This window comes from Branchiostoma belcheri, unplaced genomic scaffold (genome assembly GCF_001625305.1).
Source record: "Branchiostoma belcheri isolate BF01 breed outbred unplaced genomic scaffold, Haploidv18h27 scaffold1, whole genome shotgun sequence".
NCBI classification, from domain to species: Eukaryota; Metazoa; Chordata; class Leptocardii; order Amphioxiformes; family Branchiostomatidae; genus Branchiostoma; species Branchiostoma belcheri.
The window spans coordinates 2,615,007-2,641,534 of NW_017802379.1; the positions used below are offsets into that span (position 1 = coordinate 2,615,007).

General features: G+C 41.5%; 2 protein-coding genes across 2 annotated transcripts; both read right to left on the minus strand.

Moving 5' to 3' along the window:
* On the minus strand, positions 1–2,185 carry LOC109468503 (neuropeptide FF receptor 2-like). Its single transcript, XM_019766750.1, has 4 exons — positions 1,851–2,185; positions 1,087–1,186; positions 458–781; positions 1–355 (listed from the first exon to the last, which is right to left on the minus strand). Exons 1-4 carry the CDS (start codon positions 2,161–2,163, stop codon positions 88–90), a joined length of 1,005 nt encoding a protein of 334 aa, XP_019622309.1. The 5' UTR covers positions 2,164–2,185; the 3' UTR covers positions 1–87.
* Positions 2,186–16,062: 13,877 nt separating this feature from the next.
* LOC109463337 (neuropeptide FF receptor 2-like) lies at positions 16,063–25,711 on the minus strand. The gene is made up of 9 exons (XM_019760144.1): positions 25,465–25,711; positions 24,738–25,065; positions 22,964–22,976; positions 22,472–22,528; positions 21,856–21,945; positions 21,348–21,633; positions 18,540–18,636; positions 17,795–17,906; positions 16,063–17,479 (listed from the first exon to the last, which is right to left on the minus strand). Exons 2-9 carry the CDS (start codon positions 25,028–25,030, stop codon positions 16,829–16,831), a joined length of 1,599 nt encoding a protein of 532 aa, XP_019615703.1. The 5' UTR covers positions 25,031–25,065; positions 25,465–25,711; the 3' UTR covers positions 16,063–16,828.
* Positions 25,712–26,528: the final 817 nt, after the last annotated feature.

Below are 26,528 nucleotides of genomic sequence, written 5' to 3' on the forward strand. Positions count from 1 at the left end.
TTAGGAACACTTTTCAAGATAAAAAGCCAGACACTGTGGAACGCCAAGAAACATGTTCTCTTCGGTACAAAGTTGTTCTAATTTGACTCAAGCCGTGGACCCAATGAGCTGTGAGAAGCCCTTTCGCAAGTTCTTGTTGTAGTAACCATATATGACTGGGTTTACTCCACAGTTGATGAAAGCCAACCCTTTTACAATTGGCGAAACGTAATGGTACAGAATCTCAGCTGTGGTGTCTGTTAGGTTGGAAAAGAGCGTGGCAATGAGCAAGGAATAGAGAGGAAGCCAGGACAAGGTGAACACCACAACAACAACTAACAACATTCTGATGACGTGGAGTTTCTTTTGTGTGTCAGCAGGACAGCTTATCTGTGGTACAGACGGTGTGTGTATGGTGACGGTGTTAGACTGGGAACTGTAGGAGACGAAAGGCTCCCCACTTGTTGCAGCTCTACCGTGGTTCGTTCCCGGTTTGGATCTGTTCCAGATCGACCTGCCAATCTTTATGTACAACAAGGCAATGATGAACAAGGGGAAAACATAGCATATGGCAAATAGGAAAAATGTGTATCCTGCTACGTAGTAGTCCCCGGGCCAGACCTCTTCACAGGCGGTCAGGAGTTGTCCGTCTTCCGTGTAAAGGCCCTCGTAGGTGACGCTGGTTAGGACGAGGCCCTGGGGCGCGGATGTAGCGGCCGCTACGATCCACACGGCGGAGAGGATGTACATCATCGCTGTCTTGGTGAAACGCGGGCTGGTGGGGTGGACAACTGCGTAATATCTGTCGGAAAAAAGAGATTTGTATATGAATTAAACAGTCCATGAAGCTAGTCTCAATCAAAACAGTTTAGTTGCTGAAAAACACGAGGGTTGTTTACCAAAGAATCTGCCCTTAGATTTGGAGTTCGTTGAATTTTGGAGCAATCAACAGGATTAAAAAATGGAAACTTTCTTTCTGTGTTTTGTCTAGACTATAGACTTGCAAAATATCAACTGCCTATTTCATACTGATTTAGTATATATCACATTATATGGCTAGATTTTGATTTTCTCCAAAAGTAGGTGCAAAGATTATTGAGTGCTCACCTGTCCACGGCAATGGCGACGAGAGTGAAGACGGAGGCAGACACGGACAGAACCCGCACCGTGAGGAACGTCTTACACATGGCCTCGCCGAATGGCCAGCCTGGGGAGATAGATAGACGATTAGTACAGTAACGACTGGTTAACCGTAGTTGCCTTCTATCTTTAGTAAACATGTGTACAGTGTTTGTAAAGTCATACAACAGTAGATTTTCTGAACGTCATAGCATAATCGTGATGTTCTCATTTATAATGTTTCATCATATTCAAATTTGATTTTTGTTCATTTGCACTCTAATCATAATACTTCAGGGTTCATCATGTCTTTATCGTGCTAATACATGAAAGAATAAGAATAAAAATGGGGTAAATCCCCATGTTTAATGTCATTTAATGCCATGAGATCTATGCGTACTTTGTTTTGATACAGTGTACTAGTTCTTTAAAAGGATTCTCTCATTTACTTTCATTTCAGAATGACTAATCATAATGCTACAAATGGACCAAATTAACGCCTATATTTTAAATGTCGTTCTCTATCTATCCGTCTTCATCTACGATTCTGGAGGATAAAAAATGCTGTACATCAACTCTTACTCTTCGTAGAGCTTATTCTAACAATGCTGATTTTAATCACTGTTTCAATGACAACAAACTAAGCCCACGGCTAGAAATGCGTCCCATTCTTAAGTCTAAAATTATTGAAAATTTCTTCTTTCTGGCGATACTTAAAGATAAAAGTGCGCAACATGACTATGAACGCTCACTTGTCAAGATGCTGTCCGCCAGGTTGAACGGCAGACTGAAGACTCCGACCAGCAGGTCCGCCGCGGCCAGGTTGGCGATGAAGAAGTTGGTGACGGTCCGCATGTTTCTGTTCAGAGCCACCACGACTATCACCAGCAGGTTCCCCACCACGCACAGCAGGAACACGGAGAGGTACGCCAGGATGAAGACCACGATGAAGGCCGTGCCCTGCTTGTATTTGTCGAAGAAGAGGTCCTCGTGATCCCACGTGCCGTTGTGGTCGTCGTGTCCTGCCGCGATGGAGGATTCGGAAGGGCCGGTTTCGTTCTCCATGTTTCAAGCCTCGGCGATTTCCTTTGCTTCAGTTGGCGACGTCTACTGTAAAGCGAAACACATGTCACATCGTGTCAACATAACTTCTTTCCACATGATCTGCATATACTATATATACTAATGACTGACCCAGGGCTCCGCGAGTTGCGTAGGCAAACGTCCTTGGCATATAACTAGGCCATAGCACGTAATTTGTATGGATAACATCAGCGCATTGATTTTAGTCTGATTTTGGGATAAAAAAAAATCGTTGCCCTCTGACAGTGGTCAACATACCAAAAATTGACAACAATGTCTGTTGCCATGCCGGAACGTGGATGGCAGATAAATATGAAGAGAGGAGACAAAACAAGACAAGGCTCTGCCTCTGGTTTATTGTTTTGTCTTTTACTTTGCTGCAGTGATTCATTCCTTTTACATGTGATGTCCCCACTGAATCAAAAACCATTTGTGCAGTGGTTGATTTTTCAGCGACAATGGATGTTGTAATAGTTGGCAGTAAACTTAGCACAATATAGTCATTTCTTTTTTAACAAGGTTTATGATGTCAAAATTTGAAAATGTAGGAATCTTGTTTTCTTGGCCCGCCTTGTTTTTCCCTACCCTATCATATTAGATCTGGACTCTACGGTGAATATCATCCATAAGATTTACTTGCTGTGGCCTTAGACGTATAGAAACGCCACATCGAATGACAGTTGTATAGCAACATTAGTCTTAGATTTCTAGTTACTAAACTGATGAGGGCAGAGGGAGCGGCGGGATCAAGAGATGGAAAGAAACGGGAAGCCAATGGAGGAAGCTCGAAGCCGAGCGGACACCCCGCTGGTCACGGATCAGAATTACGGATAAAGTGAGGGGCACAACCCGCCGTGCGTGTTTTTTGTCCCAACGTCTTTTATTTTCTGGGAGGCCACGTCCGCCACGTTTTTCTAAGAAAACGAAGAACTAATGGGAAGAGAGGGTTGGGAGTGTACGTCACTCGCACGGCTAACACTGTTTGCTCCTGAGGGTTGCTGTTGTAAGATGGTGAAGCCATGGAACATTTATCCTAAATCAATCAATAAATTTTTTTTATATACTTCATGTTCACCGCAAAACAAGGCTCATGGGAGCCACTCAAATGTTTGGGTTACTGTACAGAAAGTGAGGACAGATGTTTGTTAACAGATGTTTCTTGTTACCTTAGATTAATCCTACATAGTATTTGATAGGCTTCAAAGACCCAATCAAAATCAGACCCCGCAATTCAGAACAAGTCACAGCACTATGGGCCCAAACCAACACCACTGTATTACCGGGCTCAAGAGCTTTTTACCGTTACAAAATAATGAGCATATCATGTTTAGCACACGAGATATTGAAAGAAGATCTGTTGCTGTACCATAAAAAGCCAGGAGGTGTACAATCAAACTTTTCCTTCGTTGTTGCCGACACCTACATATATCAAATATCATACGGGCCCACCCTAAGTATCTGATACCAGCTCAGAAAAGAACAAGAAGTAGTGACTGTCATGCCTTCAAGTACCAGAGTTATCAACCAAGGATTGAGGTGTACAAAAACTCATTCTTCCCTAGAACTATCGCAGAATGGAACTCGCTGTCACCAAGTACAGTAGGGGAATTATCATTAGATAGCTTTAAACAATGTTTAGAGTTAAGGCCTGGTCACACTGGGCGAACTTTGCTGGAGCGTTCCTTTAACGGTAGGGACGGGGGCCGAATTTCGACAACGCTCGTCACCGCGCCCAAAATGTGGGGAAAAAAAATTAAAACACGGGCGTTGGCTTAGCGGTGCACCGCTGAATCCGGCGTTGCTTTAGCGTTGGTTTAGCGTAGCGAGCATTGCTTTAGCGGTGACGCGAGCGTTGGTATAGCGGCGTTCTGCGCATGCGGTTTAGCACCATACCGCTTGTGATGTGTGTCGACTACGGATCGTTTTGTAGTAGTGCAAGTTCTGTTCTGTGTGTGGGGGGACTTTTAGCTTTAATAAACATCATTTTGTTCATCTATTCTTGACTACGTTATTTACTCAATAATGAAAATAAAACTTTGCAGATTGCAAAGTTCCCCTGTGACCCCAATAAAGTGATTGCCCGTGTGACCCTTCTATGAACATTTTACGTGTGGCCCCAAAATAATTGCACACTAGTACACCAATCATAGCAAGTCTTTCAGCATCCATGGTGATACAGTTTTGCTGTAACTTCCAACAAATTCGATATAGATGAGGCAGCTCGATTCCAAATGAGCACCTGGTCCATTTCTATTTATAGCCAAATTCTGGTCCCGCTCTGACACCTCTATACCAACGCCAAACCAAAATTCATTGCCGACATGGATCGCTGCTTCAACGCCTGACACCGTTCCAGCAACCCCGTGTCCGTTCGTAAAACGCTTGCAACCGCTCGCAATATTTTGTGCAGCTCAAAACTTTCGGAGCGGTAGGAGGGCCACTCCAGAAACATCAGCGGTGGCTGGGCGTACACGGCGTTGCTTTAACGGGGGCCAACTTCTGTTTAGCGGTGGTGAGCGGTTTCGAGCGGTGATGAATTTTATTCACCGTTCAAGGAACGCTCCAGCAAAGTTCGCCCAGTGTGACCGGGCCTTTAGATGTTTAAGGGTTAACGAGTCGCGTTCCTGCGAAGCTGGTGAGTTACGCCGAAGGGCGGTTATATCGGCTGTACAGATACAGATACACCTACAAGTTCTCGAGTTCTGTTGTTCACAAACACACACCACACAAACACCCACAGACGGCAACGAGAAACAACCGTTCCGGCTAGATCAACCACATCAATAGCCGCAATGAAAAGCAAAGTGCCCGAAGGTCCGCCATTGACGAAGACTGTACGTAAAGATACCGAAGAACATTGTATTTGGTTACACACTCTATTACGCTATATGGTGGGGTGTCACATTTTCAAAGTACTATCAAGATACTTTGCTGTGTATATCAAAAGACAGTCGGTAAAAAAAAACACAGAGAACACACAAAATAATCGATTTTTCCACTTTGACTAAAATTGAGCACTTTTCCCTCCCTAAGACCTACCCAAACATGTAATCAACAATGTTACACGTCGCAGAAAATATATGGTCATCACAAAGGGGTATAATTCTAAGGCAAATTTATAATATGAAATAACATGAAAATCACCGATGAATAACAGAGATAAAAGGGAACATGCCTAAGATTCTGCATATTTTTCATGGGTTTTCAATTCGCCACCAATTTCATGGCAATGAAAAATGGACAAAATCAACGACGAAAACACGTCCGTCCGTCCGTACGTCTGCCCGTTTTCTATAGCGCGCGACCTAAATATACCCGTGCATTCAACAAGAAACAGTTAGAAATTAGCCAGACAGCCAAGGTGTTATTTTTTTTTTACAAAAAAAAAAGAAGTAAAATTCATCGTTTTACCTAACTACTGAAGACTTCACCATGATTCATGATTTTCGCTGTTAGACAGGCGGTTATCTCCAGAATAACATAGAAATGCACAAATCAGTACATAGCAAACAAAAACGCCAATCATTAACAGGTAATTTCTACCATTTAGTTTTACATATCTGACCCCAAGCGGATGAAATTCATTTTCTCTTTCATTCTATCAAAAGGAAGGAAGATAGTCCTCAACTTACCGATTATTTGGCACCGAAGGTTGATTCTAGACTTGCGCTAAGCCAGCAGAGCTGAAGTCAACAGACCTGAAGCCAACAGTTCTGGTCCGGACTGTGCCGTGGTTAACGAGACGCTGCAGATATAAAGTGTGCGGCGCGATGAAGGCGGTTACGTGGGGGTCTCTAATTGGCAGGCTCGGCTCACCGACCTGTACGTAATGTTATGTTTACAGCAATTGGTCGGCATAGCAACTCTAACGTAGTGGAAAATCCTTTCGCACATTTTCTCATTTGGCTATGGTCATAAACAAAATAAGATGTAAACGTGTCCGAATTCCCATCGTTTTGTTAAAATTCATTTCTGAATAACGAAAAAAATGTGATGACTGCAAATACAGATATTTCTACATCGCCGATTATTACAAATCATACAGCCTAGTACATCTACATGTACCTGAATGAATAATGATTACTTTTTTATTATACATGTATATCGTAAATGACAGTGAACTAGAACTAGAAAAAGGGGCTTATACTGAACCAGAAGGCTACAGTGGAAAACGTTAGTGGGGTCGCCAGAACAGCCAACTTCGACATCTTCATCCCATGGGCTATTCATTGATAATTCAAATAACTGCAAATATTGCATATTTTAAGAACAAAATTTGCTGATGATGCAGCTTTGTGTACTGGACTGATGTATGTCTCTGACATTTTTACGATAGATTTTAATGACGTAAAAGAAACTTGTTCTGAATCGTCATGACTGTATGTGAATTGATGACATATTTTGAGCGACTAGTTCCGTATATACCTCTTTCATAAAAGTATTTGTCTCTGTTGTTGATTGAGTTGAGCTGGCTATATCAGATAATTCCCTGACTTTGGAAGCACAAAAAGTATTTTGCCAAGGAAAGTCGCATAAAATGTTCTTTTTAATGAGTTATTAGCACCAATCATAGTCTGAATTACACTTTAAGCAGCTACAGTTGCCTGTGTTACCTTATCGCTTTATACTTTGTTTTTATCGTGTTTATTGGACCGTGTAGTTACGAATGATCACCAAATAAGGGGTTCAGCTCTTGGTGGCTATAATCTGTAAGATGGTGAGATGGGTCGTCATGTTGATTGTATGAATATGGATACTAACAGGGTCTATGACCTGCCCTGAGGCATAAACGTAAGAAACGTGGCTTCGAAGTTAACGTTATTATCATATATCAAACTGAAATTTGAGTGACCCAATTGTGTAGGCGAACACAACAACAAGAAGTATAACATACATGTATAGATCCACTACAATACCTCACGGTGGCTACGAAACCTAACATTAGAAATCATAGAAGCTTCTAAATTTCTGTGGTCGGTTATAGATTTCATTAACATGTGACAGCATATGCAGATCTCCCAGAGCATTACCTGAGATAACCTTACCTGTCAGCCGATTTAAGAGTAGTCCTGTACCATCTTTATTGCGACTCCTGAATACTGCTAAATGAGTTTGATGAAGTCGAAACTGGCTCATGCAAGCCAGGCAAGTAAATCTTGAAGTTATGCAAATGCAATATTTCATTGTTTTAACACAATATTGTAAACACTTTTAAATGTACTCAGTGCAATATATGTAATGTACAGAAGGCACGATTCAGCATTTGGCTGCAACGCCTTTTTTTAAATCTATAAACCAGTTTTGACTGACTGATTGATTGATTGATTGATTGATCACAGGTACGCGTAATGGCTGTTTTCCCGCCTCATGCGATGTGAAATTGGTGGTTCAGTTTTCTTTTCTCGACTTTAACACACCACAGAAACTTAAAAATACCTGAAATGAGATGACTTGTCGGAATTGAATATACTCGTACCACTATCAACTTGCCGGCCTTACAAGGCTAGAGCGCTTGAAAATGTTTGTAAGCAGAACTGAATCTGCAGATAATATTTCATCTTGCAATTGAAAGTTCATCTGTGTTCTTGGTAGAAGTCATTATGAAGGAGGTTTAAACCGTAATTTCCAACACAAGAAATTGGACTTCACCCAAAAATCGAAACAAAAAATCAAACCATACGTACAACTTTGACTGAATTCGAAAACACCGTCAGAGAGAAGCACTGGAATTGTTAGTTTAGGCTACACTAATTAAATTCTAAGGATGACATCCATGCGCGCATTGATTTTCGCATCGATATCTGCTACAAAATCACCTTCTCCGAGGCTCTGGCCTGGGTACTACCCTCCGTAATCCATGGTAGGGAGCCGGCAGTAACTATGGAGGACGGCACCCAGGCTGCCGAGGCTCCATGGAACTGCAAAAGGCCAGCATGTGCCGGCTTGTCGTAAAAGTATCTATGTACTAGGGCTGCGGACCGGTACACTGTACCGGTCCAATACCGTAAAAATCGTTTCGGTACAGGTCCAAAATACCGGATCATGAAGTAACGAGTATATACCGAAATAGCTAGTTTACACCATGTATATGACTAAAGATAGGTAAATCCTACCACAAAGACGAAAAATTAGCACTGGAAAAGACGTAAACACCGTCGATTGATTTGAGATCCTCAGTCTCACGAGACATCGCGAGAGTGTGGCTGATCCAGGGTTGTGATTGGAAGATACTGACAAGTTGTCAACACTTTATTATTGTTTCTGTGTCATGATTGAAAAAGTGAAGAACACGTGTTAATTTGTCAAATTGTTCAGGTACAGGTACAGGTCCGGACCTGTACCTAAACCTCTGTACCGGTACCTGTACCTGTACCTGATGTTACGTTTAGGTACGCAGCCCTACTATGTACTACTGCAATTCACAATACCAGCTTAGTTTGTATTCCTGTGGTTTAGCTGCGTTTTTTTGGGTTGGACGTTTTTACACGCCCGCGCGCACCAGTCACTTTCTTTAGTTTTTTTTACTCGCTCGTCCGCACTAGTTTAGTTAAGGGGTCTTCAAAGCATGTCATCCATAGAATTAAGTCAGTGTAGCGTTCACCTTCACCTTGTAGCTTAACGGTTCATTAAAAAGTTTCTGAAAGTCACAGACAGCTGTTCAATATGTAGTTACTGTAATACTGACTCGAGGTTACATGATATTTCATCAAGAGACAACAGCATAGAGCCAGTAAAATTCAGAATGCAAATGTGCGTACATTTTGATACTGTCGACAATGAGAACAGACGTCAGTCAGTTTATAATTACAGAACCTGATTCCATTAACTGGAATTCTTCACGTTAAGCTGATGGTTGCCATTAACTATTACACAATGGCTCCAATCAGACCTGCATTTAGTCTCCCATCGCACTTCCTTGTACAAATGTATTTCATCATAGCAGGCTCATCTGCCTCGTTGTTGGAACATGCACAATCACTTGCACTTGCCTGTGTTACCTTATCGTTTTACACTTGATTTTTATCGTGTTTATAGCATCGTGTAGTTGCGAATGATCACCAAATAAGGGGCTGAGCGGTATGAGATGAGAATTAAGCATGGAGATAGAAGCCGTTTTGGTTTTCTGTTCCGCATGTTTTTCTATAGTGTTTCTTGTCTTGTCGTGCCTTATTCAATTGCGTTCTGATTGCCTGTGTAATGTTCTGGACAATGGGTCGGCGTTGCCTTGGCAACGCAATGGTACGTGCGTCATTCAGATGTCTTACCTGTCAGTTATACACCAAGTATAGCTGCGGCTGTTCAATAGAGCACACGTGGCAGTACCCGTGGGAATGAAGCACAACAAGCTGCGTGACACAAGATCACAAAACAGTCGACTTTCAAGATCGTATATAGAGAGCGTTACTTCACTTTTACCACGAGAAAATAACACTTCATCTAGTGAAAAAAAAACATCAATGTACCATAAGCAGTATTTTGATTTTCACATTTTTGAGGGATAAAATACCTTTGTGAACTGAATAAATGCTACAAATACCAGATCTCTAGCATGAACGTTCACCACCGTATATGGGGGGAGTTGAAATTTAAGCTTCAGCAAGAAAATTAATATTTTTTCGTATTTTTGATCTTCTTCGGAATGATTGACCCAATAACCGAGGTCACGTAACATTATGTCAGCCCCGTCCCACTCCATGCGGAACACAGGGGTGCTGTCATCTCAACTTCTGTAGCCGTTGGGTGTGGTGTGAGTAAAGGACCCAAACAAGATTGTGGTGGGGTCGTGTGGCGTAACGGCAGAGTGCTCGACTCGGGACCAAGAGGTCCCGGCTTCGAGTCCCAACATGCCACGACCTTGTGCCTTGTGCCCTTGGGAAATACACTTTACACGACTTTCCTTACTTCGCTTATGTAATAATGAGTATTGTGTTGTCCTCTATGTTGGTTGTGTAATGTAAGTTGAAAAAAAAAACTTGATTAAAAAACGTATATTACCCCACCAACATAGAGCTAGAGGACAACACAATACTCATTTTCACATAAGCGAAGTGAGGAAAGTCGTGTAAAGTGTGCCGTCACCACGTCTTGTGATTACATGTTGGGATAAAAAAGTCAGTATCGTTCCTCGTATGAGTAGAGAAAAGTCATGTGGGCAGACAGCATTTGATACAGAATATGACATTACTGTTGTAACCTAATCGCAACTCAGATACTACTACAAATGTAGTATGATGTTACCTTTGATAATGGTTGATACTTTTACAACACCCACACAGAGAATCAACATCAATAGGTGGTCCTGAGTTTATCAGAAGATGCGACAAGCAGGATATGCACAATAGATAATAAGCCCCTTCGATATTTGTCAGTGGAATAATGATATCATTAAAAGTAATGGAGGAAAAGCCACACGCTGTGGCCACGCACTTTTGCCCCACCTTTGTTCTACTTACCGTTATCTGGCTCTAACAACCCGACTGTGAACACCCTTGGTGTTTCCGTCCCAGGCTTCATTTGGCAGGCGAATGCCGTAATTTGGATCATCCTCAGGGGTCCTGCACGTAGCTTCGTTACGACGTGGCCACATCCATCGTACAGATGTGTTGTTTCTTTGTTTCAAATTTGGTTCATTTAGTAATAATGGTAAGTTATATTTTAATCTTGTAGTATTGGGGAGGGCCAAGATAAACCACCAGATTACAAGAATGCCCTCAGCTTGTAGATGTCGAATGTGACGTGCAGTGAGGTCATGTGGCGTAACGGCAGAGTGCTGGACTCGGAACCAAGAGGTCTCGGGTTCGAGTCCTGGCATGCCACGACCTTGTGCCCCTGGGAAAGGCACTTTACAGGACTTTCCGCACTTAACTCAGGTGAAAATGAGTGTCTTGTCCTGTATTCGTCCTTTGCGTTGGTGGCGGCATAAAAATAAGTTGATATAACTTGAGTGTACCGTTACCATGTCTAGTCATGAAGTGTCGGGAATATATAAATTAAAAAACAACGTATGTGAGCAGCTGGCCCTAACTAACTTAATCTATTCCCTTTCCACTGAGGCGGAGACTGATTGAGCGAACATAAATTCTTACAAGTGGCTGTGTGTTTTCTTGTCTTTGAAGTCTTTGATCTATAGCTGTATATCTTTTACACAACCAATTATTTTATTCACCTGTGCTGTAGTGCAATATGAACCAGTCAGAATTGCCCTGAGGAAGGTGACAGACACTCACCGAAACGTCGGCTGAACAAAACACTTGGTTGTGTAAAAGCTTAAGAGTCTCTTTATTCAGTTCTTTCTGATTTTTTGCATGCTGATAGCAAACCTACGGCAGAGGTTGTTCCTCCAGGGTTTCAAGCCCACGCTGCAGCAGACCCGAGGCGCAACACTACTGTTATTGGAATGTTTTTCCGTTGTCACAGTGATTTTGGCCCCCTGATGATCCGTCCCCTGGGGATAAGTTAACTTGAATATCGCCGAACACGTTGGCCAAATCGTTGTGAAGGAGAAAGATATGAGTAACAGAAAAACAGAAACCAAAGCACAAGCGCCACCTAGCGTGGTGTTGCATCTTTACATGTACGACAGACCATGGATCACTTCTTAAATATGAAAAGAGGACTTTCCATGGCCACTCTGGATGATCATAGTGACATTGCCTCATGCAGTAGAATGATGCGTATTTCTTTTTAAATTTAGATACTGCTAACATATAGCTAATGTGAAGGTAATTTCAGTTTTAACTCATTGTGTGTTGTGGATCATTCCTTATTGTTTAGGCCACAGCAAGTAGATTTTATGAATAGATCCGATAGACGGCTATGACAAATTTTCGGCTTGTTGACCACCCTCAGAGGGCAACAATCTTTTTCCACAATCACGCGAATATCAATGCGCGCGCTGATGTCATCCATAAAAATTACATGCTGAGGTCTTATGGATGTCCATTGCCAGCTATAAATGGAAAACAAATCTTTATTGCTTTTGACAGTCAATATGAAAGCTTCAAAATGTCACAAGTAATCCGGAGATGATATCAGAAAATTGCTTCTGAATGCTGGGATTTTACTACATTCGGTTTGTGTTGAAATGATTCCTATCTTAGTACTTCAACGTTCTGCCTTAATGTCTGGGGCGCGGGCACGCAATTGAATCGCCACAACGACGTACATTGAAGCAAGGGCATGGGTCTTGACGTATTGTGAACATAACTGCATTAAACTTTATGCCTACTCGATTTATGCTGATGACTAGTATAATAACGGAAACAAAACGACTATATCCATCAGTAATCTACTTAACAGATCCAATCCAGATATTTTGGCAATCTCAACGACGTTGTTTACGCACCATTTCCCTCATGCGATTTTTTCCTTTCCCATGTAGAGAGTTACTGTATTTATTCCATGTCAGAAGACCTCACGATCAGTGTCATGCCGAGAAAAGAGATGATCTAGACCGGGTCTATTACCCCCTTCCCTGCAAGTCTTTCATGTAGATCATTATGTTAGGACTTTCATCTATCAGATCAGCGCCACGCGTCGCCTTTCAATATCCGGGCGGCGGGCAAGGCCAGCTTTGCCGCTAGAATTTCAAACCTCCCACGTCTTTACAACTACGCTCTCGGCTAATGTTTGACTGCTATTTTCAAAAGATTTTTTTTATCAACTGTGCCGCAAATATAGATACCAGTTCGGCACTTTTTGCAGAAACGAATCTCCTATGCAGTCAGTCAAAAGCGGGTTCTTGTTACAATTTTGGAAATGTCTGGAGGGACATTTGCGTGGTAGTAAGAAAATGGAGCGGATGGAAAAGTAAGATATGCGTGCGTAATGTTGTCAGTACAAGGAACATGCCTTATGGTTATACTTATTTGAAGGTGACTTCAATAACGATATATTCTTCCACATATATAACCGTAATAACGTGCAATAAATGTCATTTGTAATGTATTCGGAGTGATATATTTCATAGCTAATGGCCGTACACGATAATTGAATGATAAAAGTTGAATACCTGCAAGCCGTGTATCGTAGTTTATTGTATTAAAAGCTGACAAGCCTTGATTAAGATGAGCAAAGGGCCAGCAGTTCACCCGAGCACATCAATATTCAGACAAAATTTGAAGAATTGAATGTTGAATTGCATGCAATTGGGGTAACATAAGTATAGACCGTTTAGAAAATGGTCAGACAATTTCAAATTCCAGAGATTTCAATTAAAATCTTGTCAAGACTGTCAAGAGAAAATATCAAATTCAAACCTACTTCAGTATCTAACGTCACACGACGTCGTGTACGCATTTCTTGGCTATTGTAACATCCAGTTAAGATCGCAGACTCAAATATTTTTAGACCTAGAAGAAAGACTTCAGAGTAACTCATTTGCGTAGTGATTGACAGTCGAGGCCCCTTGGCTTCGCCGACGACGTTGGTCGTAAGAAAAGTACCGGTAGTTTGCCTGTACTTAAGCACTCACCGCTCACTTCAGTCTGACGTTAGTGCTTTTAGCCACAGTCATTTTTATCACACACGTGAATTGGAGAACGTACATTTGCCAGAAAGGTTTCCGGCCACGTCTGTAAATCTATTGAGAATAAATCAAGAGCTTTTAGTCTTGGCAATTTTCGTAACGCGTTTGGTTTCGAGAACCTACATTTTATAGAAAGCTTGCGTTTCCGACTGTGCCTTCATTTGCTCGAAAGGTTAATATGTTTCAGGCAACATCTGTGAATTTATCATGGCTGAAGTTTATTTGAAAGCTTTCAGCCATTTGTATCACACATGTGAACTAGCGAGCGTTAGGGTTGTGCTTTCGGCTAAATCTGCACATTTATTTTAAATAAATCAAGACTTTTAGTGTTGGTCATTTTCTCCACATATGATGATTGCAGAACGTACATTTACCAGGAAGGTTATGCTTCCCTCTAGGTCTGCCTATTTACTCCTGTCTCGTACAGGCTATAAAACATATTGCTTTTGCTAAGTTTCTTCTTCTTCTCCAAACAGTAACCTCAATGACCTGAACCAATGTTGTGTCTGTTACCATGGTAACTAGTGTTGGGTTACATCATGTTGCAATTTTAGCAAGAGGGATTTAGACTTCTGTCTGACCATATATATGACTATGTTTGAGTAAGAATTAACAGATCAGGCCATCTGCGAAGGTAAACATTATGCATTTGCACTGCAAATGGTACCTTTCTAGTTATGTTTTTGATTAATAAGTTTTTGCTGTTGTTAATTTTAAACTCATAATTCAAAGTCTGAATACTAACTTGGAGCCTAAACAATATGTAATCTTTCTATAAACCCTTTTATACAACAGAAAAAACTACATCAGAATCACATTATAATAATGTGTTTAATTTCTTCGTCCTGGAGTACATATACTACATACGTATTTACTATCAGATACATAGTCACATACTTCATAGACATAAGAGCTCTTGCCAGTACAACCACAGTATGTAGTACGTCTTCATAACGCTATCACAAGTTGTTTACTTTAAGTGTTGACTTCGTCAGAAATGCATGTTTCCATCCAATATTTCATTTTGGACGTGACACTGTTTAATACGTGATGTTGTACGTTACGCATTATTCACCAATATACATGTACGTTTACGAATTATAATTACGTCAGAATAAGTACTGACAGTAGACATGTATGTATATATAATCTAATCCACAAAGATTAGTTTCACAAGTTGCATGTAGCCCATTTATATTGTTTTGCATGAGATGATATGATAGATTCTTGTTTGAAATTATAACTTGAAAACAGTTGTTTTCCCCTTATTACAATGCAACATTTCCTGTCTATACTCTAGTGCGCGTCACAAGACATCCAATCAAGCCTTACCACAAATTAACAATATTCAATATTCAACAATATTTACTTATGATTGTGCACAGCATAGAAACAGAGACGATTATACGTACTGAACAGAACTGAACAAAGTCTTGCATGAAATAACCTTTTCATAATTACAATTGGCAACATCATTAGAAGAACAACATATCGACTGTAAACAATACTCAACAAGTACTTACATACTAGTACACATATATATGTATCCATGGAAAGATATGATATATATTGTTCGTACACAAAATGATCTTGACATGTATTTTTCATACCGAGCCACCTATCACTATAGACACCGTACATTGACAATATCACTCGTCACAGCTCAATAAAATCCCACATCATTGAGCTTGTACTAGTCAACTAACATAATAATGCACTTTTTAGTCAACTAACATGATATGTATCTAAACATATTCTACTTGTTTATTTGTTTATTTATTTATCCAGGATATACATGTCGCCTGTATGGCGGTTTTCAAAGATTCCTGGGGGAATCATGATTTCCTGCTTCTCTTCTCGATATAGAACCACGATACGTCTAATTAGGGGAAATCCTGGATATAATTTTGTTAATACATCAAATTTATCATCGATATCGACCACAACTAACACTATTTCTGTTGTACGCCGTATAACGCCAGAACCACCAAACATGATTACACAGCATAAAAGTCGCAACGTTAACACTAATAATGAATCATCAACTTCAGGTATAATTTCAAAGTCAATACACATCGATAATTGTTCTTAAAGCTAGAGTAAACCACCTAAAACATGATCTAAAAGTGACGCACAAGTGTCACACAATACTACAGTCATGTATATTACATCAGCCCCCTGTAGCTGGTTCTAAAATGCCTTGATATGGTTTTCTCATTAATCTTCACAGTACAACTGTCAACGTTTAAGTACAGTCAACAGTACATGTACAACAGTACAGTACATGTATACATATATAATAACACAATCTAATATGTTGGAGAGAGTTAAACCTACAGTACAGGTATAGTCATATTCTCGCACTTTGCATCCTAATTCCCTCACAGGTAACGTTATGCAACAACTACTAAAGTCTATTAGGCTTAAATCCTGTTTTGTACACTTCTGCCGAACACACTTTGGTGGGTTCATTGACAATTCATTCGGCAGTTACGGTCTCCCAACTCATGTAAGCCTTGTAAGTATGAAATTTCACACGTAGCGATCCAGGTTAACTAACCATAAATGCCAGACCTCCAGTAACCTTCAGGTGGACAAAGGTGGTTCGTTTAGAACACGTAGTTACATCTGGATACATATCCACGTCTTTCTCATATGTTTACTATCATAATTTTGTCACAATATGTCCCCTACAACAGTTTATATCTTTTTTAAACCTTTACAAGAAGCACCTCCTCTGTTATTGCAGTTATATACTGGAGTTTATGTGTGGTTCATTTGATTCGCATTTCCTCAACATGATAGGGTTCAATCGCTCGTAGTTTTGACCTACAATAAAAGAATTTGATGAACATTATGCCACTTTGTCAATGATTGCTTAATGTTGAGCGAAAATAGTTTAATTATATGGCCACCAACCTGAGCATTTTGGTGGCTAGATAGGGGCATTTAGAAGCAGTGATACCGAAAAATCATATGCATGTACAATTTTCTCTTCTTCTTCTTTTATCTTACCTCTTTTTTGTCATTTCCTATCTATATTCTTAGGGCCTTTCTTCTTTACAATTTACAACTGTATACCTTCGCAAACTAGCGCTCCTTTGCAAATTAGCAACGTGTTTAGCATCTGCTCGTGTAGGACGCTGGCTGAACGTTGGTCTGTGACTGAGAACCGTCCACATCATCAACCGGTATAACCAGAGCGGACATCCTCGCTCTTCGAGCACTCCGCGTGGTGAGCTCCGTGGCAGGTTCCACCACCAGGATGTCGGTATTCTCCTGCGGACGCACGACTCTGAACACGTTCTTGAACCCCTTGCGGAAGTTCTTGTTGCAGTAGCCGTAGACGATGGGGTTCATGCAGCTGTTGCAGTAGCCGAGCCAGCGGACGATCGGGTAGGCGTACACCAGCACGGCGTTCTCCTGCTCGCCGGACAGATCCCCGAACTCCGTCACGAACAGCACCACGTGGTACGGCATCCAGCACACGGTGAACAGGATCACCACCACCACCAGCATCTTGATGACCTCCAGCTTCTGCGCGGAGATGCCCGGGTTCCTGTTGTGGCTCAGGCCGAAGAGGTTGGGCTGGTGGCTGATCCGCAGGCTGATCCGCACGTACAGGACCGCGATGACGACCAGTGGCAGGATGTAACACAGGCTAAAGAAGGTGACCGTGTACGCCTCGCGGCCGCCTTCTCCCCAGTTCTCTCCGCACACGTAAATGATCACGTCACCGTCATTGAATATATACTTCTTCAGCTGCATGACCTACAGAGAAGATCGTTCTTAATTCTAGTAACTACGGTATGATGTATTCATATATTATGTAGTACTGTACTGGGTAACTTCTCGTAATGCCTGCATCCAAAGACATAAGCTTCACATACTTAATCATTCGACCTGTATTGGCCGTTGACCAGTGTGTATCTAAAAAATTATGATGAGGATTGGTAGACAGCAAACATTCAATAGTCGTTTGGAAATGATTTTGGTAGTTAGAAACATGTAGATATTAGCAATAGAATGTGACATGAGAACAATAATTGCTGTGAAACTGCATGTGAATATTGTGAGAAGATTTACCAGAGCATGTGGTACCATGGTGACGATAGACAGCATCCAGACCAGCCCGATGATCGCGAAAGCCTCGCAGGGTCTGAGTTTCCGTGCGGTGGGGTAAATCACTGCTCTGTATCTGTGGAACGGACAGCAAGACCGGGACTTAATGTATCAGAGCACTCAACTTTGGACGTGCAACTTGGGGTGTTGGAGCTGAGTTTGCTGGCACATCAAGTTTTTAGCCACAAGAATATCATCAATTATTATGCCAAGCGAATAACCTTTCTTCCTTACGGTACATGTCAACTAATGATAATTTCTTCCACATATTGCCAAGGTCAATTTTACACTACAATGCATGTGAATTGCTCTTTGTACTTGAAACACCCACCGATTTTCATTCACTATTCATCAATATTGAAACCAAGTAGGGAATAACATTAAGATCATTGGGCAGATTATACAAAGTTTCGAACAATAAAGAGCCTATTGGCATCATTCAGATCTGCGTTAATTCGAAGCGGCAGCAAGATTCTTCCATTTGACAGGTTTGTGATAACTGAGTTACCCTGGCAGACCTGTATTGAATCGTCTGTATATTATTTGATAAGCAGTCCGCCAGAGGCATGTTGATTACCTTTGCCAAGAAAGTTACTATATTAGGTTTTTGGTGCATTGGTGGGTAAGCAACATAACTCAAGACGTTATGAAATGATTTTTATACGCGAATATAATATCGTATATATCTTAATGTGGAAATGCTACCTACCTATCAGCAGCTATAGCGACAAGTGTTAGGATGGACGCGGCCAATGACAGACCCTGTAACGGTGTCAGTTGACAAACTACTTCTCCAAGCCGCCAACCTGAAGAAGAAAGAAAAAATGTGTTTAACAGTTAAACAGCTCAAATATTAAAAACACTTTCCAAGAACTGTCGTAGAGTGGAACTCGTTGCGACCAAGTACAATTGGGGCATTACTCATCATCACTAGAAAGCTTTAAACAGCTAGTACTCCTGCAATTAAATGTGCAAAGGTTGTGTGTAACAAGTCGTTCGGTGTAATAAAGCTAGCTGCCGCCACGCCGCGTGCCTGCGAAGCTGGTGTGTTACGCCGAAGGGCGGTTATACCGGTTATACAGATACAGATACGGATACTGTTACTATGCATACTGGAAACTACAAGCAAGCAAAGTGTAGTCTAAATGTTTGTGCAGTTAAGTTGCGTTTCACTTACTTAAAATGCTATCATAATGGAACATGGGGCTTTATTCTAGGTACAACTTTACAGATTTGGATATTTGATTGGAGACTATCAATCATAGGCATACATTTTTGCTCACAGCAAGTATTTTTAAAGTACCTTTGTTAGCTCGAGGCATCAATATATGCTTACTTTATGGTTTAGGACATCTGGGATGCTTTTAAAGGATATTTCGTCACAGTTGGACTTGGCCTTTTTATACGACCAAGACCTGATGATGGATTTTTATTTTACATTTTTAATACGAGCCAGCTGCTAGAACTTACACCAATAAAGACAAATGTAAAAATGACACCATTTGCAAGTGGTAATGTGTCCAGTGAGGAAACTATACGAGGGAACCGAGAAGTGTTTCAGTCAGTTAAGCAATCCCAGTGTGATAGACATGTTGTACGTTGACATTAATTAATGGCAAGGGAATCAAATAAAGAGATAAAAATATCTCTACCATCTGTCTTACCCTGCTAATGAGACACAGCGAGACCTTCAAGAGAAAGTTTTTGAACGCCACAACGTTTAAGACTATCTGTAATGCATGCTCGAAACATTTGACAAGACGGGAAGCGATCCGCTTCCTTTGAAGATGTCTCGTTGATTTGATGTGCAAAAATTCGTCGTGCCTTTTCGACTCGGCCAGACGTACTGATTTCTTTGATGTCTTCGTAAGATGTGCAAATTTGGCCTGAAAAAAGGAATTCAGGCGTCCATTATCTAGGCAGGAACTGAACTCAACGACCACATCAGAAAAGCTAAAGCGCGCCTACGCTCACTTCAACGTGACAGGCATGGCGCTCAACAGTTGCCTTGACGAATGGTGCGTTTGATAGCACGTTTTGTTGCATGAATTTCCAGACACTGATCTTAACACAGGATGTAACACAGACTGAAGAAGGTGACTGTGTAAGCCTCGCCACCTCCTTCTCCCCAGTTTTCTGAATGCTCAATTGTTGCCTTGACAAATGATGCGTTTGATAGCACGTTTTGTTGCATGAATTTCCAGACACTGATCTTAATACCAAACAAATTGCCTTGATGATTAAGCTGTACCGCCTGCTTAATGGAGTAATCATTTCAAATAATTTATGTATAGATCGTTTTGGTATTCTGAACATCTTTATTTGCGTAATTGTTAATCTCTCCCATTTCTCCTGGGTTTCGAATGTCGCTACGAAGAGAATTGCAGCAAGATTGATACAATAAAAGAAGACAGTTACAATATGAGCATGTGAGACATTCCGACGTTTAGAATGTTAATATTGGGTTTAATAATTTCAACAATACTAATGAGAGAGTTCTGTTATATTAGAAGGAAAGTAGTTTTCGTCTGCAAATGCGGAGAAATTAGGAAGAATTAAAATAGTTTAGGTTGATAATAGGAAACTATTGTTAGTAGATAGGAAAAATGTATTGGTTTGTTCAGTTCAGTTTCAGTTCAGTTCATCCTTCAATCAGGTGACACGATGTACTGCCTCCACAAGTTCCTGTCGCGCATGACAGAGGACAGTTCAGCACCGCCCAGCCCTATGTCCCCCTCTATCACCTTCTTCAGAGTTAAAGAAGGGCGACCGCGTCTCCGCTTTTCTGTTGGTGACCAGAGAAGTACCAACCCTGCCATTTCGTCGTGTCGCATGACATGGCCAGCCAGCGACAGCCTACGGTTGCGGATGACTGTTGTAATCCGAGGCATATTTCCATAAAGTTGGATGTTGGTCACGTGACTCCTCCATGAAATGTTAAGGGCTGCACGAAGCAGGCGGGTGTAGTTCCCATCCAGAAGTTTACACAAGGATGCTGTCAGAGACCACGAGTCAGCTCCGTAGAGCAGGATTGACTCAACGCAGGTTTTAAAGACTTTTAGCTTGGTAGAGTTGGCTATTGGGGATTTCCACACTTTTGTTAGGGCATTAGAAGCCCCCCAAGCTTGCCCAATCCTACATTTCACATCATGGACTGTGTTACCATAACTGCCAAGGTATTTAAAGTCATCCACTTGCTCAATAGTAGAGCCATCACTAGACAGCAAGGCCTGGGGCCTTGTTGGAGGGTTAAGGTGCATAAATTTAGTCTTAAGTGCATTTAAATAAAGTCCAATATCCTGTGTGGCATGCTCTACCCTGTACAGAAACTCTTGAGCAGCTTTGATAGTGTCTTCTAGAAGACAAATATCGTCAGCAGAGTCAAGGTCAGGTAGCACCACTGCTGGGTGACGCGAGCTCTGTCTTCTCTTTAAAGTAATGCCGTCATGAGTTCTTACTGCTCTACGTAAGGCGTAGTCTAACACAACAATGAAAAGAAACGGAGCAAGGGGGTCACCCTGCAAGACGCCTGTATTGATGTTAAAGGTGTCTGTTTCTCCCTCGGGTGTGAGGACAGTAGCCTTAGTGTTGTCATACATAATCTTAATTGCGTTGACAATCTGCAGAGGAACACCGTATGCCTGTAGGATCTTAAACATGGTGTCACGATTGATCGAGTCAAATGCTTTCTTAAAATCGATGAAGATAAGGACAGCTTCCTTCTGGTGGTTTCGAACTTCTTCAACGATTCGGCGGAAAGCGAGAATCTGGGCCGAGGTAGAGCGTGAAGGCCTGAAGCCATTCTGATTTGGGCGCAAAAGTTTGTCAATCACAGGACGGAGTCTATTTAGCAGGAGCCGATTGTACACTTTAGCTGCCACTTGGGACAGAGAAATGCCCCTGTAGTTATCAGGGAGGGTAAGGTTTCCCTTCTTGGGGATAGGTACTATACCTGAAAGTCCCCACTCTGGTGGTCTGTGACCTGCCATAGTTTGGTTGCAGAAGAAGGTGAGATGCTCACTGACCTTCGGCAGTTTCCACAACTCTACAGGTAAACCGTCCAACCCTGGAGCTTTTCCCAGCCGCATCTGCTTCAGTGCTAAATCTACTTCCTCCTGGAATTGGTTTGTAAAGACTGGAATTACAACAATATGGGTAGTACATTGACCTCGCACTGTTAACACAAGTATTTTCATATATCAAGACGGGACCTTAAAGTTGGCTGAACTAATATAAGATCATAACTTTCTCAGTCAGGAACATTTGTACAAAACATCAGCGATACGTATAATATGTAAAGTCTGCCTAAATATCTCAAAATACTTTTGCACAAAATTTGACACCAGCAGGAAACCTTCGAACAACTTAAAAAGAAGTGACGTCGTCGGGCATTGTAGCCTCTTGCTTGAATATGTAAACTGCAACTCAATAAAAGTGACGTCGATTATGAGATTATAGCTAGATCCTGTCTGCGTGTTTAATGTTTATGTAATGATTCATTGTTATTGGTAGTCGTGACCCAATCAACCATATCAAATCTTCTTATTATCAAACACTCGTGGTTTGGCACAGTAAGTGTATCTGAAGGATAATCTTAAATCGCATGGTTTGCAGGAGGCATTTGTTATGAAGCTTACCCACCTCCGCCAGTTCTTGTGTGTCCGAGATGGTAAGGCCTGGATGACCTTTACTGGCAACCTTCTCAGGATTCAATACGAACACCCACCATATAGACATACGTCAGAGAAAATGACTTGAAAAATAGCTTATCAAAAATCTACCCTCCCCAACTCATCAAGATTCTGTTCCTGAGATGCAGCCAGATTAATACATACACTACCAGCTGTTTGCAATAATAGGGACTTAATGAGAAAGTAATTTGTTAGATTCGCCCTGAGCATCAGTGCATGTCTGCCGAAAGGTTATACCGGGATGATAACAATTTTAGCAGATGACAAGCTAGTCAAGCATGACTTCCATCCCAACAAAACTGGATAGCCTCATATGAAGTAGGCGTGTTTTTCAAAAACGTATTTGACATCGTGGAAGGTGAGATGAAACATGGATAGACAGTTTGTTCTATGGTATCCTCTAGCTTCGATGGAAGCATCCAAGCTTGCACCACCGTCTGACATTCCCAATCGTTCTGAAAGTTAAAGAAAGTATCTTCGTTTGCAGTTGAAATGATTACGCATTTCGACATCGTTGAAATCACTTTTATCTTGGTAAGGTCTATCCAGATGGAAAGAAGAGTACTTGGCAGATAAGAAGAACAGTAATGACACACATTAGTTCCTGAATGGTGACAACATCGTATTGTCAAATCATTGTTGAATGGTGGTTAGGTAACGCGCCTCGGAGCTAAATCAATTATAAAGGAAGCATAAATGCCTTGAACGTATTATCACTTAACTTTATGATTGATTTGTCTACGAGGCCCGATTCACTATCACCGTTTGCAAGACATCACTTTTGGAAGACGGCCAGAAGCGCTGAGGTTGCGGTTTGCTAAGCTTCAGTATCGTATTTGAATGGTTTCTCTATTGCATTGAAACGTCTGGGTCAGAAAGTTCCGGGAATTAATTTCAGGGAATCAATTTGATGCATTAGCGGCATTATATAGCATAAAAAGCACAAAAATACTACTTTTGAGTCCCAATTGTTAAAAGAACCAAATGGCACAAAATCGTTTCGGGACGCATTTGCGTTATACTGTAAGGGAATTAATGGAAGGTGGACAGAAAGGACTACTACCGAGTCATGAGAATTGAAAGAAAAGAGTAATTGCCAATGAGACAGGTTAGGTTTAAAATGTATCCGACAATCCAAAGAAACGTATTCCGTAGATTATGACCCCCTGGCGACTGCATACATGGCCGTGTAATGTGCAGTGACAGACCGTCCATATTTGGGTGCCACAGCCGTTCATGCTGTGATTCCAGCTGCCAGTGCCATTGCCTGGTGGTCCGCAAAGAGCACAGGAGACATGAGGGCCATGACTTAGTTTGACGGGGCGTACAGATCTGAAATTTTACTTTCTTTACTGGGAAGTAGTCATACACTACATGTAAATCATTCCCTGGGGCTACGTACTGGGGCTATGTAAGAAGAGACTTGCTCAAGCAGCGATGATTCTGTAATGTTTCTCAAGTTAGCAAAGGACGGTGTCAGACGGTCAAAAGCTCATTGGATTCATAGCTGTGAGTTGAACCACTGAAGTTGCACAAGAGAGGCAGATAGCAAAATATCTATTAGGTATTGACCACAATCAAATCTATGTAAGACCTCACCTCACCTCATGAAAGGATATTGCAGGTGGGAATAGATATGATCTTATAGACACACCTACAAGAACATCAATGTGTGATTCTTCAAAACAAGAACGGATGGGAATAAATAAGATTACCGGGGTATGAAAAATCAGCAGATGGGGCTACATCAGATTGTACAGGAACATACACTTTGTGTATTGCTTTGTATGTGGCAATATTAAACGGTAGGCATGGGTACATAAAGATGCCACCTACGCGATATGTTTTGCCGGTCTACAATCAAGTGACACGAACCTCTAACGATTTTCCGGACAATACTTGTAGCTTAGCATTGGTTTTATATGAATCAATTTTACGTATTCGTTCTTTGTAATATAGCCAGCTGCCGCCGCGCCGCGTGGCTGCGAAGCTGGTGTGTTACGCCGAAGGGCATTTATGCATGTCGGTTATCATGACAGATACGGATAGATCTATGGTAAGGTAAGCTCAGGAACTGAACTGTGCCCGCACACGAGGACACACAAGAAGTGTCCTTATGTCCTCACGTCTACTCATCAGTCAACGACGACAGGCGCCATCACCTAGATCAATCACTTTTACCTACAAAAGGGTGACAAGTAACATCGATCACTCACCCGAAGAGGATGTCACTCACGAGTGTCACAGGCATGGCGAGCAGGGTGACCAGAAGGTCGCTGATGGCAAGGTTGACCACAAAATAGTTGGTGACGTTTCGGAGGCTGCGATCTTTGACCACCACGAGGCAAACCAGCAGATTTCCGGCTAGACTTATCAGGAATATGAGTGAGAAACAGCTGACAAATACGACTGTTACGGGGACTGATTGTTTGAGATTTGGGGGTAAACCTATATATCTGTACTGGCCGTAAGTCACGTTGTGGGCGAAGGGAAATGTTGTGTTGTTCATGGTGGTAGGATCTGCGCTGACCGTTATGTGAAGTCCTGTATGGACAAAAACAACAGAAAATGTTTTTATAGACTGACAACACTTCGGGACAACAATACTGAACACAAACATTTTCCACTGTGTTATGATGTCCAATCATTAAAGAAGTAATTACCATGAGTAGCTGGGACCATAAATAATAAGTCATATGATGTTAACTTGAATAAACGTTTAGAGAAAGTATAGTCACCTTCATTTTAACCTTTTTCTATACTCATCTTTAGTGTCAGGGACTATGACTATCGGTAGATACCGATATTTCTCACCACCAATATACTAGTATACCAATATTTCTCATCATCGCGACTTAACAGGATGGTACCGGACAAGCGATCTAATATTTCACAAATACCAACTTCATCTACAAATGAAAATGAAGTCACTTTAAAACTCACCCTGGTATGTTACCGCTTGCTCGCGAAGAGAAGTCTACTTCTATCCAGGCAGCAGCCTGCATCAGTAGAGATGTTCCGGACTGATGGAAACCTGAGCCCTTACTAACATCATGTGTGTATCAATCAAGGAAGAGTCTTCACACCCCACCTTAAGCAAGATTCCTACTCTGTCTCATGCCGAATTGCCGCTTTACGATCACTTCAGCCGAGCGTTAATGTAGACATCCTCACGGTTCGCCACTCTACCTTACAATCTCCGATGCGGTTGGACCACACTCTAATGCGCGCGCAAAGGATGCTGGGAAAACTCTTCCCCACGCCTTTCATCTGTCAAATCATATTTCATGTTTCGGCCGGAGAGCCGGGTGATTATGGAAACACTTTTTTGTCGTCAGCTTGTAAATCCTCCACGATACCGTACTCATCGTCGAGCTCGCCTCGCTCATTTGCTTTGGATGAGAATCTACTGAGGAAAAAAAGACGTTGCGGACATGGTCTTTGAACATCTGATTTCCTATGAAACTCTGACGGATGTTCGCGCCTACGTGTCTTTGTGAATCCGTCTGATGATCAGCATTTTGATGGCAGATCAAGGATCGCGGGCCGACTTTTCGGCGTCTTCAAAATTTCAGTATTTCAGTGATGATCAAAGATACTCTAGATTAAAGTGGGAAGAAAATTGCATCTTCTTGTCAGAAAGATGTTTGCATTATGTATTAGGTAGGCATAGGTATTGTCAAAGCTTATTTTGGTCATGGTAAACATGTACGTTTTGTCGGTATACGTTCCACTGTTCATCTTCCTTTCATTCGAATCATGTATGAAACATTTCCATAAGAATAAGTGTAAGTTGCTTTGAGTGACACCGGCGTAAAATTGAGTATAAACCAAACCGTCAATCATGCGTCCATCATTTCAAAAATTATGTTTTACAAAGAAGTTTGCAATTATGAAATTTCATCATCTGATTCGCATGGCCAGTCGATTCTTCACTTTAAATGACATTTCTGTTGGTGGTAATTTTCGTTAGTTTGAATGGATCTTTGCTTGATGAATGTCAGTAG